Source organism: Schistocerca gregaria, chromosome X, assembly GCF_023897955.1.
Source record: "Schistocerca gregaria isolate iqSchGreg1 chromosome X, iqSchGreg1.2, whole genome shotgun sequence".
NCBI classification, from domain to species: domain Eukaryota; kingdom Metazoa; phylum Arthropoda; class Insecta; order Orthoptera; family Acrididae; genus Schistocerca; species Schistocerca gregaria.
In genome coordinates, this window is record NC_064931.1 from 554,924,969 (window position 1) to 554,944,759 (window position 19,791).

A 19,791-nucleotide genomic window follows, 5' to 3' on the forward strand; every position below is an offset into this window, starting at 1 on the left:
CATGCTTGCAAGACAAGTAATGTGGCAGCTGTACCCCAGCCATACCACATAGGTGCACGAGCAGATGGGCCCCAAAAAAGGGCAAGCAGCCTGGTACTTACATGCACATTTACCATTAGGCCACATTTTGGCAATTGTGTCATGTATACAAACACATATGGAACAAAATAACAAAGCAGTGCTAACTGAGCAACAGTACCTAGCAGAACAAATTCAACAGTCTGACTTTGCTTGCCGAAGACCACATGGGTTTAGCTTAATGCAGGTCCCTCAGTATTGTGTATGCAAAATTAACTGGTGCCATTCAGTTGTTCTCTCATGTCCATTAAACATATGGCAGTCTCCATGTGTTCCCACTTCAGTAGCATTGTTTGTGAGTTGAGTGTTTGCAGGTCAGTAATAACTACAGAATTTCAGCATGGCTTTCAAACAAAGCAAAAGTTGATCATTCCTTAAGGAAAGTGCTTTATCAGATATGTGTACAACATTTGACAGTGAGAATACAGTAGTGCTAAGAGTCTTAAAATAGGTGGTGAATCCAAAAAACAAAATGGTAATGATGGTGTTAACAGAAAGAAAGATAGTGACTTTGGGGACTGGAAGCTGTGAGAAGTCTCAAAGTAGTAATGAGAGTAACAGTATACTTGAAATTATAATTGGAAATTGTGTTGCATTATCACTTTTCCAGAACTGGCAAGAGACAAAGCTGTGGCTGTTTGTCAATGACCAAAAGTTGGAAAAATGCACAGTGTGTTCAGAAGTTCATGAACTTACAGTGGAAAGCATGGAACCTGTTCATACCAATAATGCATTTTTAGCTGGTGTTTCTGCTAATAATGCAAAGAAACTAAATGATAAAATCGGTGATCATGCAAAGTGCAAAGTACTCATGAAATACATAGGAATTGTATGTAACAAGAAAAGCAATGTTTAGAAAAATCTGTTAGTGAAAGTAAAAAGTTATGGGGAAGACAAAGAGATCACAATTGATTCATTGTTCAGATCTGCATATATAATAGCTAAACAGAAACTACCAGTCAATTAAGATCTTACAGTAACCGAACTACAAAAGTGTAATGGTTTATCAGTCAATAATATGCTTCATTCTAACCATGCACATTGAACTATCATTATGATTATAGGTGTAGAAAGGGAAAAAAACACTTGCTCACTGCCTTGTAGGTTCAGGCACAAACTTTAGTGTCAAGATTGGGGAAAAAAACTCTGTGTAATAAGATATGTATATTCGTCCTTTGAGGAAGTTGCTTGCAGTTATTTTTTTAATGTTGTTGGATTATAGAAAATGGGACAAGAGAGTGCATTTTCACTGCACTATTAGCAGCTCCTGAAAGCATGGCATTAAATATGATGTACTAAAGAACCATCTTCTAGTTATCACAACAGATGGTGCATTAACAATGCTTGCACCTTAGAAAGGCACAGCCACTCTGTTGAGTAATCAATCAGGTGAGGATTTAACTGTTGCACTGTATGAACCACAAAATGGAACTAGCTGTCAAAAACATTATGAATGATGTAGCAGATGTATACCATACGTAGGGTTTTTGGATTCCTCGTATACTGTGTTTTCTCAAAGTCTCAAAAATCAGAGATAACTACAGGGTGTTTCTCAAGAATTATTCTTGCAGATTTTGAAACTGGGCCATACTTATCATGTACGTTGGGTTGTTTCCTCATTTAATGCTGTTTCTGCTCTTCTGGAAAGTCACAGTTCTCTTGTTAATCTTCTTGAAAAACTGAGTCATGATGGTTCCAAATCAACTCACAAGAGATTTAAATCTGAAGGTTTGCTAAAACATTTCACAAAGTGGTTGCTTATAAAGGAACTAGATCTGCTTTATAAGATCCTAGAAGTTTTGCAAGTACTATCATTCTTTATGCAAAACAAAAATTCTTCAGTCCTTAAAGCTAAGCGGCTGCGATGGCCATAAAAACTCTTGGGATGTTAAAAAAAACCTCACAATGAATGAGGATTATAGAACAAGAGTTGGGGGAAAAGTATTAATTAATGAACCGTCTTATGATGAATGTAACAAATTTCAGACATTTTGGAACAAATTTTTTTAGTTTTTGGTAGACAAAGTAAAAACACATTTTAAAGACTTTGATTTCTTTTTGGTTGCAGCTGTATTAAATACAGAAACATGTCCTTAATATGATTATGATCTTATGTTTCATGGTGACTTGTCAGTTGCTTGTTTATGTAAGAAGATGGATTTTAAATTAAATTTAAAAAAATTAAAATTTGATTAAGTGGAAGCACATATGCATGACTAGTTAAAGATTTTTGAATTTATAAATAAAATCGTCAACACATGTCCACTTCTGTCAAATAATTTGTGAAAGCAATCAAAATTATATGTATATCTACAGCTGAATGTGATCACAGATTTAGTACCGTGAATCTAACACCAAATGATCACAGACGTCATTTACGGATTCTGACACTTTCAAATTTACTTTTCATTTCAACAAATACACCTTCAATTCATTGCTCTGATGCAGAAAAATTTGCAGCCAGATGAATCAAGTCTCAGCACAATATCACCCTTGACAAACGAACTGGCAAACCTTTGAATCTTCAGGAGAAGTCTCAGTCATCTCGTCTGTTCAACTAAACTCTGCAAGTTTGTGTGTTAATTGTACAGATAATATCTTGATAAAATAAAATAAAAATTAATCAAAGTTTATTAACCTTCACACGATCACCACCCCTGCTTTGCAATTTCAGGGATAATCATGGAACTGCTTTATTTTGAGACACGAAACAAATAGCTCAAACTGGTATATGAATCACCAGTTGCAGGTAATGGAGTGTTATTGCCAGTCACATCTCTACAGAAACTACATTTCATGTAACAGTATCTTGTCTAGAGATATGCGTTTCAGTTTCATAACCAAAAAATCAAAATCTTGCTATGTTGTGCTTGTGAAATTTTCAAATAAAACATTGCTGTCATTTTGGGTATCTCACAGTAAAGTATCTCTGTTATTTACATAGGTTTTTACTCAGTCATCTTTATGATTTCTTTTGCTGTTGCCTTTTTTATTCAATAAACACAGCATAAACAGCTGAGAGTAGAAACAGATCCATAGAAGGTGGCTGCAACAATGCAGTAACATGTGGACATGAGAGTCCACATCCATATTGTATTTTTTTCACTACATTTTTGTGCATTTGATTTTGTTTCTGTGCATCTGCGATTGCGCATGAGCAAAGAGGTATTGTCTGGACATACCTTTACTCCTTCTCACTGAAATGGCTGAATGGATTTGGATTAAAGTTTGAATGGAGATTGGTTGTACCCTGAATTAACAGAGAGGATATATATATATATATATATATATATATATATATATATATATATATATATATATATATATATATATATATATATATATATATATATATATATGAAGTGGAACCTTTGATACCATGTATCTTGAAAAGTTACCAACTGATTTAATTCAAATGTTCACATGATACTGTAATGATCATTCAGATGCTCATAGCCTATATATTTTTGTAATATGTATGAGGAGGAGATTACAGGGATGGGGGGAGGGGGGGGGGGAAGGAAGTGATGTACAGAAAGAGGAGGAGGAGTTGGATATAGAGAAAGACATAAGATATGTATTTTTACAATGAATATGATACAGAGCTCCATGAGGTAACTTCTGAAATGGCCAATATGAATGGATAGTGAGTTTCAAGATTAACATTTATTCATATATAACTGTCTACTCATCGGTAATATCATGGGGCAAAACCAGTAATCAACTATACTAACCCAATAGGACATCCAGCCCTCTGGTAAAAGCAATAGCTTTGTCTCATGCTAGTAAGGAATTGTGCATAGTTTTATCTATCATCCACACATACATGTAGACACTCAAAATGTTGTTCATTCACCACTTATTGCCACTATGACCCTGAATTCCTACTTTCACAGTCACTTTAAATCTATGTTTCACAGCCCACAAGTTTGTAATTTCTGCCACTATCACTATTTCTGTGCACACATGTGTGCATTTCACCGTACTAAAATGAGAAGATATCTCTAAATGGTGGCACGTATGCAATGCTATCTACTTGCGCTGCCCATTAAGTCATTGGAATCGTGATGATCAGAATCTTTAAGAATGGCTGTAAACTGATTTCCAGGAATTACACTAATAACATACACTACGCATATTTTCAAAACTGCTGTGGCTTTTTCCACATTTATTATCACCGTAAGTATTATGATGACCAGATCCAGTTTCACATCTAGCATTATAGGCAAGTAGGTACTATCACATTACTCTACACAAACTTGGCATTAACAGTGTGATCAGCTAATGAAGTCAGAGTCCTTTCTGAACACAATATTAATAGAAAACAGAGGCTTTGTAGTACTGGAACAGTGTACATGTTCAAAAGACATTCATACAAAGTCATACACTTTATCGATGTTCACATGTTAAGTCACAGTTATATCTTGTGTGAACATTACTCATTGTAGATTTTTATACAATGCCATGCACTCAGACTCTTGCAAACATGTCACATGGGTTTTATTTGACGGACATTTCATTTTGTAAACTATGTTTTGGTTTGAAAGATGAATAGATTATATTTTGCTACTTTAGATGAACTATATCGTATGATGATAATCTTCTTTATAAAGTATGTGGTGGTTTAGGAAAATACAAAATGCCATGGAACCATGCTATACATCCACATTGGGAAAAAAACCATTTACAAGTACATTTAAAATCATTTATGCCAATTTTAGCTCATTCTTATTAATTAGCTGCATTACTTATTGAAGGATGTCATTCACTACAGGAAAATTGGAGCAACAAAAGCATTGTGGTAAAAGTTGGAATCTAAGAAGGACAGTGGATAAATCTGCAGTGGAAAATCTAAGTATGTTTGGGCTTTAATGTTTAACTATTAATTAATTTTAGTTAACTCAAAGTACATCACTACAAAGTCAATATTTCAAGTGAGTACTGTCATTATTATCGAGTCTTCTATTAGTTCAAAAATTTTTCCCCATTACATACCATTGTAGAATTTTCAATTAGGTATAACTTTTAATAAACATAATTTAAACTGGACAGAATCTGATCTAAATAATAATAGGATAGATTCATGGGTACACAACATAAGGATGGTATAGAAAATTGGAATCAAATTGCAGTGAAGGAAAAAAATTAATTATAAGCAGAGGTGTAATAAGAGCTTATGGGAGACTCAAGCTTGCTGTGTTTCACCAGCCAAGTACAATAAAGTGGGATGTTGTATTAGAGAGTACACGCTAAGGACTGCTTGTTTCAGCAGCATATTTTTGTCGAACTACATACTGTCCATAAATTGCCATTTGATATAATTGTTTATCAGACATGTTACTGTTGCAGTGGAAGAAAGTTTGTCAAATAAACCAAAATACTAACAATGAAAATATGTACTAATAACACTGACAGATACAGACTATTGTACTGATACAGCTAAGTTTATTCCTTATTGAATAAGAGGAAAAGAATAATGAGTTTCAGACCTTACCTGTCTCACTTTGAATATCAGCATATTGTCAGATACATGGGGAACTTTCATAATATCATCAATCCTGATCACCCACTCAATGTCCCAGATGCCCCACAGTCGACACTTTTCTAGTAGAAAGACATGCCTGAAACACATACATGAAACACTTTGAGATAAGCTGACTTTTATACTAATTTTCAACAAAAATTGTGACTGATGAATTTAGCACTTGTTAGCATCTCTATTTAAAACATTTTAAACCAAATAAATTCTACTATAGACATATCACATTGGAGAAAATAGGTTCCTGGTACACAGTAACAGGATACTTTTGAAGACACAGAAGAAATATAATGCATTCCATGTAAATAAGTGGACTTGGCTGCCAGATTTACACTTATTTTTGTTTGGTTCTTGATCCAACATATCTGAGATGCTGTATCTAACAGATATAAAGTCATCTTTATTATTAAAAACAGTGAGAAATGGCATCACAAGGATGGTAAAAGTGGTATTTCCAACAACAGAGAATAACTCGGAGTGTTATTTGAACTAGTGATCATGTGAAAAATGCAGAAAGCAGCAATGCTCAGCATCCATTGATTCTACATAGAGTTTTCTGCTGAATTAACGCCACATCTGGTTTGACAGGAAACAATTTTTTTGGACAAGGTGCAGGACATAGTCCTGGATGTACAGTCATCAAAAGCCGTTGCCTGATAGAGCAATTTATGAGCTATCTTAACTTTAATGGAACAAGTAGCAGGAAGAGAAATGCAAATAACAATGAAAATTTAGTGTACGTGACATGTTGTAGAGAGAATTAGCTGCAGAAAATCTAATCTGAAGTGGACATTACCTAAAAATTACAAGAACTATGGAAGCACATAAAGAACTAAGTGAAAAGTGCCAAGAACAAAATGGTATCCTGCCAGGTATCAACATGAGTGCAGATGAGGAAACACTACACAGTGTTGGGAGGATGCCATCTGGGAATAATGAAGAGCTCCCCTACTGTCGTCACCATCAGCATGTCACCTGGGCTGACCTACTATCACTAGTCGAAGATAAAGAACCACTGGAAACATCACGACTTTGTTGGTGTGTTTATGACTACATCTTTGATACTGCCTACTCATTTACATAATTATTATGTTGATTTTGAACGCTTTTAGTGATATGCTAGCTTTGTGGGTGTTTTTGCGTTTGTTAAGAAATTTTGGAAAAGAGAGAGAGAGAGAGAGAGAGAGAGAGAGAGAGAGAAGGAAGGTGGCTGGACCACAATCAATATGGATTGTGATGTGGCTCTTGAAAAATTTGTTATTCATGGGTTTTCCCACTGTACTTACCTAAAATGTCAGTTGCTTAGTACAGTAAAGTCATTCGAAAATGTTCTCAAATATTCAGATTACTTTTCGTGAAAATACAGCAACAGGTGCTATAGAACCAATATCATTGCTGTAAAGATAATGTACAGACAGCAAACTAATCGAAAAAAAAAAAAAAACAAAAAAACAATGACTGACAATTCTTATGTATAAATCTACTGTGAGTCTTTTACAGAATAAGGCTAACAGGCAAACCTATCAAATTAGAAATGAGCTAAGTTTAAATAATATCACACAGTAATTCCCTGTCTCAATTACCAAGCCTATGTAATTTTGTTGTTAATATTGTAATGGAAAACCCGGGACCAACTCAAGTAACAGCACTAGCAGAATGTAGCTCTGTGTGTGTGTGTGTGTGTGTGTGTGTGTGTGTGTGTGTGTTTATGTAAAATATTTGTCTTCAGTGTTTGAGGCTCTCCTGTGCTCATTTCATTGTTAATGCTCATATTTTTATAATTTCACAATAAATGCTTTACTGATCTTGGATGATTTTTCCTGGAAGACAATCTGTAAGTCAGAGAGAAGCAATAATATGTAAAAGAAGCCAGCATTTTGTCTAGAGGCCAAATAATGAAAAGTAATTTTAGTAATAAAAGAGGTACAATAGAATTCATTGAAGTTCTCTAATGCACAGTTATTCTCAAACTGACACATGATAATGTACAAAGTCATATACACACATCAAAAAAGTTTTGCATCACCCCAGTTCCCAGAACTCCTGAAGACAGATGTTGACTGTGGATATTGTATCATGGATACAGTCCCTTAGACTGTTCAGAGATGTCACTAAACCCTGCCCAAAGATGTAAACAACCATGCATGAGCAGGGCCTATTAGACGGAGGGAGTCCAACAGCTGATCAGTTCCAGTCATTCCACCAGGAATGAGGTATATGGCTCATGTTGTCTGAAGTTCAACCATGTCTAGACGCTCAATACCGCAGTTTGATTGTGTCCACATTGTTACTTTGTGCCAGGAAGGGCTCTCAACAAAGGAAGCATCCAGGTGTCTCAGAGTGGACCAAAGCGATGTTGTTCATACATGAAGGAGATGCAGAGAGACAGGAACAGTCGATGACGTGACTCGCTCAGGCCGCTCAAGGGCTACTACTGCAGTGGATGACCAATACTTATGGATTATGGCTCAGAGGAAGCCTTACAGCAATGCCACCGTGTTGAAGAATGCTTTTTGTGCAGCCACAGGACATCACATTATGACTCAAACTGTGTGCAGTAGGCTGCATGATGTGCAACTCCACTCCAAACGTCCATACCAGGTCCATCTTTGCAACCATGAGACCAACAACATGCCAAATGCACCGCTCAGATTGGCATCACATTCTCTTCACTGATGAGTGTTGCGTATGCCTTCAACTAGACAATTGTTGGAGACGTGTTTGGAGATAATCCAGCCAGGCTGAACACCTTAGACAAACTGTCCAATGAGTGCAGAGAGGTTGAGGTTCCCTGATGTTTTGGAATGTCATTATGGGGGACCAACATACACCACTGGTGGTCATCGAAGGCTCCATAATGGCTGTATGATACGTGAATGCCATCCTCCAACCGATAGTGCAAGCATATAGGCAGCATAAAGGCGAGGCATTGGTTTTTGTAGATGACAATTCATGCTCCCATCGTGCACATCTTTTGAATGACTACCTTCAGGATAATGACATCACTTGACTAGAATGGCCAGCATGTTCTCTAGACATGAACACTATTGAACATACTTCAGATAGACTGACAAGGGCTGTTTATGGATGACGTGACCCACAAACCACTCTCAGGGATCTATGCTGAACTGCCATTGAGGAGTGGGGCAATCTGGATCAACAGTGCCTTGATGAACTTGTGGATAGTATGCCATGATGGATACAGGCATGCATCAATGCAAGAGGATGTGCTACTGGGTATTAGAGGTACTGGTGTGTACAGCAGTCTGGACCACCATCTCTGAAGGTCTCACTGTATGCTGGTACAACATGCAACGTGTGGTTTTCATGAGTAATAAAAACGGCAGAAATGATCTTTATGTTGATCTCTATTCCAGTTTTCTGTACAGGTTCTGGAACTCTCGGAACCAAGGTGATGCAAAACTTTTTTTTTTTTATGTGTGTACAGATATATAGTATTACATGTTAATTGATGGTATCACTCCTGTCAACTTGACATTTGCACTCTTAGAAATCTAGATGCCTTCATCACATCAATCTGCTTTCTTATTGTTGGACATTCATTTGGTCGAGCAATGACATTATGGACCTATGCACAAAGTTTAAGGCCTCCCTTATGAGGAAACCTTCAGTCCAAAATTGTGTACAATATATACTGCTGATATTTAAACTTCTCTACCACCAACTGCTAAGACTGTTAAAATACGCAGACAATATATGCCTCTATAAAATGACCATCTTTTTCAAAGCTACCTGGCATAAACTAGATCTTGCTGCCACATTACTTTATGACTGGCTCTTAATAAATTGCTAACAGTATTACCTCACATATCCTATGTAGGTGATACTACCCACAAATAACACAGAATAATTTATTACATACTAATTAGTTTCACTTTGTTGTTGGAATCTATTTCAGAGCAATATGTAGGGAGCTGAAGTATATTCCTGCATTAATTAGTATTGGTTCTTATAATTTCCCAAGGGCCCGTGGTTGCCACATATATGGTATCTGTGCCTCCTAGGTTCTATCAAATCACAAGCACCTTATGAAGCTCAACTTTCATTCACTTGAAATGGGTACTTGGGTGCTACTTGTCTTCTATATCTATAAGCCATTGGCATGCTTCAGTGGCCACTGTGAGGTGTGACAGTGAAATTTGGCGTCTCACAAGTAATGGGGATCTTGGCTTACCCACATGGGCCATGAACATGAAACAAACATTTTAAAATTTAAACTTTCACAGCTGAAAATGTCATAATTAATAAAATTATCTGGGCTGTTATGCCATGGTTAAATGCATATAACATTTAAATTTAAATGTTAAATCCATTTAAATATTAAATCCATTTTACTGCAGCATAGTAGCTGGAATGTTTTATTAAAACAAAAAAGAACAGAAAAGAAAAAAAGACAACTGAATTTATGCTGTTCACTGATGTGGTGTCTGGCTGTTTAGATGGTACACTTGTTATTAGGCAACTTCTGGGGAACTTGCTGTACCCCAGTTACACAAGGTTTATCCAGCAAGCAATGCTCTGTCTGAATGGAGTCCTGTTTTCCAACCTGGTAATGGATGCCAATGAAACCTACACCCCTTTCTAACATTACCAACAATGGTCCATTGGGCAGTGTTAACATACAGACTCAAAGGAGATCTCTTGTGGCTAGAGCATCCGAAATGTCTATTACCACCATTACAGGGGACATTCTATGGTGAAATGTGTTTTCATCATTTTTAAATGTGTGGAAGGTACATTTGAAAAACTGTCACCTTTGTACATACACAAAGCATTAGAGGGACTTGTAGGCAACTGCTGAGTGGCTGTGTGATGGTACCCTCATGATTGAGACAATCAAAAATACACCAGCAAACAAATCACTTGAAGAGAATGCCATGAATAGTAAGCTAATACTGTTAAATTACTGTATTGTAGTTGTAACTTGTTTATTTCTTTTATTTATTTATTTTCATGTTCCATAAATGCTTGATGCGAGTGTATCGCTACAATGTAGAACACGTCAGATTATTACAGTAATAACCATATCTAATTGGTCATGAGGCTTAAAAACTAAATTGTATACAAACAGATACATGAGATTGAAAAGTTTGAACAACAACACACATTGTTGTTGTTGTTGTCTTCAGTCCTGAGACTGGTTTGATGCAGCTCTCCATGCTACTCTATCCTGTGCAAGCTGCTTCATCTCCCAGTACCTACTGCAACCTACATCCTTCTGAATCTGCTTAGTGTACTCATCTCTCGGTCTCCCTCTATTATTATAGTAATAATGATTACACAAACAAATTATAAGTCTTAAATTCTAATACATACAAAAAGAATTAATATGCCAGTGATACTTAGTCAGTTCTTATAGGAATGCTTAAAATTAAACACATTGTAATAACTGTTGCACAAAAAAAATTCTGTAAAGAATAGAAAAAACTATTCAAAATATAAAGTTTTGGCTGTTTTTTTTATTTAGTCATATCCCCAATAACAGATTTAACATGAAATGGAAGTTTATTGTATACTTTTATGCTTGAATAATGTACTACTTTTTGTACCATGCTGAGACTTTTTATGTTTTTGTGAAGACCATGTTTACTTCTTTATCATGATCATAATATTCACTGCTTGTTTTGTAAATTGTATGATTATTATTCACAAATCACATTAGTGAAAAAATGTACTGTGATGGCATTGTGAGGATCCAAAGCTGTTTGAATAAGTTTCTGCAAGAGTATGTAGGGTGCACTCTAGCCATAATTCTGATGACTCTTTTCTGTACAATAAAGACTCTGCTCATAACTTGTTACCTCAAATTATGATGCCATATGTCATAAGTGAATGGAAATATCCCATATATGTAGCTTTAATTGTTTCCAAGACAAAAAAGATGAAATTGAGCGAATGGCAAATGCTGCTGAATTCAGGCTTTTACATAGCTTGTTGATATGAACTGATCAGTTTGGTTTGTTGTTTATGTATAGTTGCAGGAATCTGAAACTATACAGATCTATCATCTAGACATGCCTTGAGCCACATCCTTACTTTACCATTTCATCCATAGTGCTCAGCCTTTGTAAGTAGAATATAGTGTAGTATAATGATGTCATGGATGTAGATGACAAAGAACTCTAATAAAAACAGAAAAGTTAAGACATCATCAAAGTAAAGAATTTCTTCAAAAGAGTACGTGGTGAGCTCAAGAAAACACCATCTTCTATTCTGATTTCCCACTTGCCGAATCTACTGGGATACATTGCAGAAGGCTTTATCTGCCTTAAGGTTAGACCCTAAGTTCATAACCCTATACAGCGCTTTAAAACTCAACACTTTAGTCACACCACATTTACTTGCAAATGCCACACAGCCACCTAGTTTCATAAAGTCATTGGTTTCATCACTAAAGCAGCCCGTACCAAAGACTGATGTTGGCACTTAGATGCTGACAGCTGAAGAGAGCACAACAAAATGCAGCTGTAAATGTTGGTGTAAACCTGCACTATTGGTTATACTCACAAGTTTGCCAACAAATGAAACAATGGTGGAAGCAGAACATACTGTTAGAAAAAACAATAGACCATCACAGCAGACAGAAGAAAAGAAACAGAAAAAATATTGCTGTTGAAAGAACCCTACCAGCATCTCATTACACAGGCTGTGGATAGTATAGAACAGACCAAAATTATTAGGTCCAAGACCATTATGACGTTTGTGCTGTCTTATGAATCAGATGAAAGTATGGAGGTCTTTGTCTTCCTGAGGGAATCAGAAAGTCTCTCAGGTAACTGCAAAATTCCCACTATGGCGGAAAAACAGGGAAAAGAAGGAGACACCTCATTGCTGGCTTCCTTACTACAGTGGAACATAAATGGATTCAGCATATATCCAAAGGAACTACAAGTATAATATCAATGAAAACCAATGTGTATCCTGTTTTTGCATGGATATAGGCTGTACCTTAACGTTTTGCACAAGACTATAGTAAATACTAAAACTCAAATAATGGCAATGCTACTAAATTTATGGCCAATTACAAAAGTACTGCTACTATATACATGATGGTCAATTACAAAAGTACTGCTACTATATACATGATGCAGACGTCAAATTATGTTGGGAACCCTATTTAACAATTAAGGAACTTCAAGTTACCAGCTATGGATTATGCAGAGGAACATGGAAAGTGGGAAGCAAGGACTTCATGTAGGAAAAAAAATTCATTAGTGGTGTGTAAGTGAAGAGAAATTCCTCAATATGAAATGTAGGTGTTCATTTCAAAAGCCTAAATATCCAAATGTGAAAAAACACTTGCTTGATTTTATAGCTGAAAACAGGAAATGTGGATATGCTGCTACAACTGAAATCATCAAACTGAAGGGCTCAAATTAGCATGTAAAAGAAACAATTTTTCAATGGAACTTAAATTTCATATTGGTGGGATTGGCAATTTATGCAACAAAATATTTTATATGTCCATAGTAGAGATACAACTGTGCAAAAATTGCATGAAGCTTATGAAAATAGTTTGTCTTGCATTCATAAATAGGGAATGCAGACAAAAGGCAGTCTATTTTGATATTCCAAACATCATTACAGTAAATGATGTAGAGGAACATAGTGTGGAAATACGTACATGTGATTCTGAAAAACAATGGTGCTGTGGTTCCTTTTTTCAAGAAAACCTTTTGTATTTGCAAGCAAGGTATAAGTCTTCCTGTTGTTTTCTTTGTAAGTCTTTGATGGTTTACAAAAATTACCGCAGAATGTCTGAATGACAACTACTTCTATTCAATAAATGAAGTTTTAGGTATGAAGTAGTAACTGTAAAAAAAATATTAACTAATTATTTTGCATAAAGAATACTTATGTTAAAGTGTCACATTTCACAACATCACAAAATGTGAAATGATGTATTTATGATCTATGGAACAAGGATTAATTAATGAATAAATGAGTATGAAACTTCCTGGCAGATTAAAACTGTGTGCCGGACCGAGACTCAAACTCGGGACCTTTGCCTTTTGCGGGCAAGTGCTCTACCAACTGAGCAACCCAAGCTTGATTCATGCCCTGTCCTCACAGCTTTACTTCTGCCAGTACCTCGTCTCCTACCTTCCAAACTTAACAGAAGCTCTCCTGCAAACCTTGCAGGAGTAGCACTCCTGAAAGAAAGGATATTGTGGAGACATGGCTTAGCCACAGCCTGGGGGATGTTTCCAGAATGACATTTTCACTCTGCAGCAGAGTGTGCACTGATATGAAACTTCCTGTCCATTAGAGAGACCATTAGGAGAATTTCTGGGAGAGGTGGGAAGAGCCCAGTGGCTGCCACAATATGGAATGGAAGTTTCCAGATGAACCCACAATACATTTCCCAGAGAGTGGCAGAGAATTTCGCCAGAGTTACCACCACTGGCAGTCATGATCCAGATTTTTCATGCTTCAGAGAACCTGCTAAGAGGAGCAGTTGGAACTTCAGTTCCACTAATGATAAAGAAATTAAGAAACTCTTTTTGATGTGGGAGCTGATTCTGTATTAACTGTGGCTCATTATAGGTCACCTGTGCAATATAATGTCCCTTATAGTATGTAATGGCATCTCATAAAGCAAAACAAATAAGTCTTCTTGCCTTTTTTAACTTCATTTGGGTATCAGAAAATTTTCCTAATTTGTTGAGAGAAACCATTTCATTCCAGTCTTAAAGCTCATGGAAGGTTGGAGGAATGGGCAGAGAGGAGAGATTTTAATTTCCCAACTGAGAAGTGTGTGTGTGTGTGTGTCTTTTTAACTGTTCATATCTTTCCCTAGTTGAGTGTCACGGTCACAGCTCTTAATGGTAAAGAAATAGTGACATTCCTGAACCTCACAATTGATTTTAAACTTACCTGGTTGTCACATCTTATTGACTTGAAAGCGCTGTACACAGACCAAACCTGTCAGCTGCAGTTTTGAAGGGCCTTCATGCAATTTTGGCTTGACTAAGGGAGTGTAGTGAATGGGGCTACAAAATCATCCTATTTAAAAACATTGGTAATGGTGCGCCATGAAAGAATTAGGCTGGCCATTGGGGCCATTGACATGAGACCCATACCACACACCTGCACTGAAGCTCATGAGCTGGCATTTGACATCAGTTGGCAACTATTCAAGGTCTCTTAGGCCTATAAGAACATCCACACCACAGATACCTGCATATTACACCATACCAGGGAAAAGAATGTAACACAATCTGCCATTCACCTGCAGTCTGTCATTTCACTGTTGAGTCAAAGAGGCATATAAAATCAGCAGGAGGAATGGCCATGAGGCATAATAAGCTATGGCTGGTAAAGTTGATTATCCAGCTGTGGTATAACTCATATCAGTGACTCTGACATAATGAAGTAACCCTGACCTGCCCAATGGGATGCACAAGAGTTTCATAAGCTGCCTATTGTGTAAACTGACTGCATTATTCCCAGCATCCTGCCAATTAACTTAAGACTGTCACCCACTGTACCTACAACTGAGTCTTTGTGATCATTCCATTTGACATCTCTGCAAATTGTTACACTTTTGTATTTTCTTGGCTTGAATGATTTCATTTGCGACTTACTGGTATTAGAGTTATAGGACACTATTTATCTGCATTTTATGTAGTGAACAATTTTACATTTTTGAGCAATTAATATAAGTTGCACCACTTTGAAATACACTATTAATATTGTTTGATTGGCTGTTAAAATATACTTAATATCCAACATGAACAGCTACGCACACCTGAAGGTGTCAATGTCAATGTCTCACTCACCATCCAAGGTAAAAAGCTACCTGCATAGAAACTGTCAACTGAGTCACACATTTTGTCTGAGCTCCATAATCATATTTTTGATAATTACCTAAAAGAATTGTATCTGTTGCTTGTTACCATGATGTGTTGTTATGATTTATGATCCCGTATCAGTTGCTATGTCCTCTCAGTATTCTCACACAAATTTGTCTTAATCATCAGGTGTACAATTTATGTAATATGGTGTACAATGTATGTAAATTAGTGCTAAAATATATGTACTCCACACATTAATAATTAAGTAAGAAAACTAATTCAAATGCATGTCTCAACGGGGGTACTCTACATGGATCCTACTCCTATGTACATTTCTAATGTTTTAAAAGAAAAGAGGCATCTAACTAACAAAGTTACCAAAACAAAAATAACTGGAGAAGGACTAATGGAACAGACAACAGAAAAACATGATCAAATACGTGAGGGTCAAACTTTAAAAAAAGTCTTTGGAAAGAAAGGAAAAATATAATTAGGATGTAAAACCTCCTTAAATTTCCCAGGTAAGTTCCAGTTGTACCAGTTTCCTTTCAAATCCATACTTCCTAAGACAATGTTATTTATATTGAATTTGTGTGATCATACTACTAAATTATTGCTGTTGGGCACAAATCTTCCATGCATGTGGTTTAATGGAGTTCAGATAGATTAACAACATCAATTTTCTTCTTATTCATGAGTTCTTGAAAATAAAATAATAATTGAACATAGAATTCTGAAACAGGGAAAGCAGCATTAGAGAGCCCATTATCTATATTTAAGTGTTTCATAGTGATAAGAGAGAGGAAAAAATACGAGCCTATTCTGTGACTCCTTCCTCTAAATGAAAAATAATGAAATTAATATGCAAGGTGTGTTGAAACCATAGACAGTAATGCCAATAGGATATTAAGAGAAATAAGAAACATATGATCAATTGTAACAACATTGTCAGAGGATAGTGTAGGACTGAACTACTAGTTATGCAACTGAATATTGTGATAAGTATCATGGATGTTCTATATACAACTATCTATATTTCTTTTTCTTTTTGCTGAAATATATTTATGTACAGATGAGTGGTCTCTGTGAAGGGAAATAGGTGATTAACAGCTTCATTTGGAGGAAATGAGACAGCTTTATGTTTGTCCCTATATATTTGATGTTACAGATCATATAGGTACGTATATTAATTATACAGCAATATAAAGAAAAAGATCAATTGATACTCACCTTGTAGATGACACAATGAGCTGCAGACAGTCATAAGAACAAAATGTTACACATTTAGACTAGAATGACATTCAGACCAGAATACCATTCTGGTCCAATCTGATGTAGAAGATGGTCATGTGTGCTAGAGGTGTACTTACTTATGTGAATAAATGTGTGTTTGTTTTTGTTGCTGAAGAAGGCTTTAGCCAAAAGCTTCATGTGTAACAGTCTTTTTATTGTGCCTTTCTGCAACTCAACATGTCATATTTATGGTGAGAAGCAATCTATGTTTCTCCTTATATTATTGATATTCCAACCTGAAGTTTCCATATATTAACTATTCAGCATATATGTTTCACTATATGAAAAAAAATCATTAAACATGACTCCTTTCTAGGAAATACTAAGATAAGAGCAATTGTACTGACAAATAGTTTTAAGAAGATAACAGACTCACTGAAGGGTGATGAGAACAGCTCTTTTAGCATCATTTGTAAGACATGCATGTGCCCAATATGTGTCAGTATCACAATAGTGCCCTTTGCTTAATGTGTTCAGCAGATGCATGCCAATAGCTTCATACCTTGAGTAAGGTTTTATACCCTAGAATTAAACATATTAAACAATAATGTATAAAATTGCTGTATCTATTAATTTCAGTAAAATCTATTAAAATGAAATATAATGGAAAGAAATATTATAAAAATTAATTTATGTGTTGAGAAGAATCATTTTAGTAACAAACAGCAATGATAAAAATGTGAATTTTAAATTAATACAAAATGGAAAACAGATTTCCTATTAATTCATACATGTAATTAGTTCCAAATTTCTAATACTTTTTATCAAAAATTCTCTTAACATGCAATCTTCCATCATATACTGACAACAACACACGATAACATGTTACATTATATGATGTACACATCTCATGCCGTATGCAACTGATCTACTTGAATACACAATGTACTAAGTGAGCATACATTCACTGAACGGGAAAACCAGTAAGTAAATTTTGTGAAAAATATAAAAGACTGGAAATAATGTGCAAAATAGCATGTTTACAACCTATATAAGGTTAACACCAAATATCAATAGTCACAATATCTATAACTATATTGCATATATCTGTTAGAATGTATCTGTTACAAGCAACTGGGGACCCTTCAAAAACAAGACCAGAGTGATGTACCTGGTTAAATTCAGTCACAAAATTGAATCTAAAATGTATAGACAATCCCAATTAAATCCATTTACTGAGAAAGCAGTATCAGAAATATAAAAGATGTTAATAAATAAACATATTTAAAAATCTAAAAATTATCATTTCATAAAATAAATGAAATTTTGGAATGATGAACTAGGCCTTGAATTGAATTACTGTGAAAACAAGAATCCATTTTGTAATTCAAGTGCTTAAAAAAATGTTGTAAATGATTACACGCTAAGATAAAAAAATTAAATTTACAATCCACCAACATTTCTTTTGGTACAGGCTCATTTATTTTGCTTCTTTTAAACAATTTTCAGTTTTTGCAATGCATCTCTTTATTCTTTGAATCCACTGATATTGTTGTTTCCTCCAGATTTTCTTTATTTTGCCGGAAATCTAGAGCCTTTATCCAAGAAATTGCCAATGGCCTTACTGTAGTGGTAACACTGGTTCCCAGCAGATCATCGAAGTTAAGCGCTGTCGGGCTGCGCTAGCACTTGGATGGGTGATCATCCAGTCTGTCGAGCACTGTTGGCAAGTGGGGTACACTCAGCTCTTGTGAGGCAAACTGAGCTACTTGAATGAAAAGTAGCGCCTACAGTCTCGCAAACTGACATACAGCCGGTGGCCAGGAGAGCAGTGTGCTGACCTCTTTCATCCACCGACACCTGTGGGCTGTGGATGACACAGTGGCTGGTCGGTACCCTTGGGCCTTTATGGCCTGTTCAGTCAGAGTTTACTTTTTTAAGCAAGAAATTACTTGTGAAGGCATAGTCCACAATGAACACTATCAAAAAAACACCAACACGATTCAGTATTTGTGCTAGACAGCAACAAAAGTGTAGCATGTACATATGGCGAAATTATTTTCTACGCTCGTTACATTTTCCTGTATGTAAAGTAGTATTCTGAGATAATGAGTAATTTACTGTGCATTTAGAAAACCTTCTGTCAAAATTATTCTGCATTGTTGTGTAGTTTAAGAAGTCAAAAATCATGCTTGCTTCAAACAATAGCCTTTGAAGATGACATTTTGAAGCACTCTGAAGGGCAACTATCCATTAACACCCTCCAAGTGGCATAAGCATTGGACACTTCTCATGGTACTCAGTGGAGAATTGTCTATGGAGAAGAGCTATATCCATACCATCTGAAGAAAGTCATGGCAACAACAATGGAGTATGAGTTCAGTCTGCACAGTAGTATTTGCAATGCTGCATACTACAGCCACAATTCTCAGCCATTTACTGCTGAAGGCATGGTCACTCAAGATGTTTCTCCTTCACTATTGTCTGAGGTGTAGCTACGGATTAATCAGATAGGGTCAGTGTGATACAGCTGAGCTCCAGCTCACCTTTGATTAAAATGTGTGGCACCACAATGATCCTTCTTTCAGCAAAAGACTGGTGGAGGTGGGTCCTTCTCATGACCACTATGATCACCATATCTAATACATCTTGACTATTTTCTTTTAGATACTATGAATACTTATTGTGTAAGCTACTACTGTAACATCAGATGAGGAACGTTGTCAAAGAAATCCACCCTACAACCGAAATACTGAACTTTCAGCACCACATCTATCAACATGCATCAGTTTCTAGACTGCTAATGTATGCTCTACAACCATTTAGGAGGTCAAAATTTCAAAACCCCTATTGTAAAGAATTATGCTATTTTGGGCTTTCTACATGAAATGTGAAACACCTGACCATCACTACATCCAAACTCTTCTCTAAATCTGATGCCACACAGTGTCAAAACTATGCATTTCTGGACAGAAGCTCTCCATGTAAAGTGACCAGTTTGCTCTCCCACTCAACGTACTATAACTAAGCAATGCTGGTGTTTTTGTTTGTAAATATATTTGTATACTGAGGTTGATCAAGATTTCAAGCCTACTGCTATTAAATAGTAAGTACAAATGTTTA

At 35.9% G+C, this 19,791-nt stretch overlaps 1 protein-coding gene across 3 annotated transcripts in view; it reads right to left on the reverse strand.

Annotated features, from left to right (window-relative positions):
• LOC126297832 (intermembrane lipid transfer protein VPS13A-like) overlaps positions 1-19,791 on the reverse strand; it is a 759,301-nt gene that overhangs the window by 21,565 nt on the left and 717,945 nt on the right. For all 3 annotated transcript variants that reach the window (XM_049989081.1, XM_049989080.1, XM_049989079.1), the window contains 2 exons: positions 17,105-17,250; positions 5,573-5,699 (listed from right to left, as the gene is read on the reverse strand). In XM_049989081.1, coding sequence (XP_049845038.1) covers positions 5,573-5,699; positions 17,105-17,250 — 273 coding nt within the window. The remainder of the gene's footprint in view (positions 1-5,572; positions 5,700-17,104; positions 17,251-19,791) is intronic.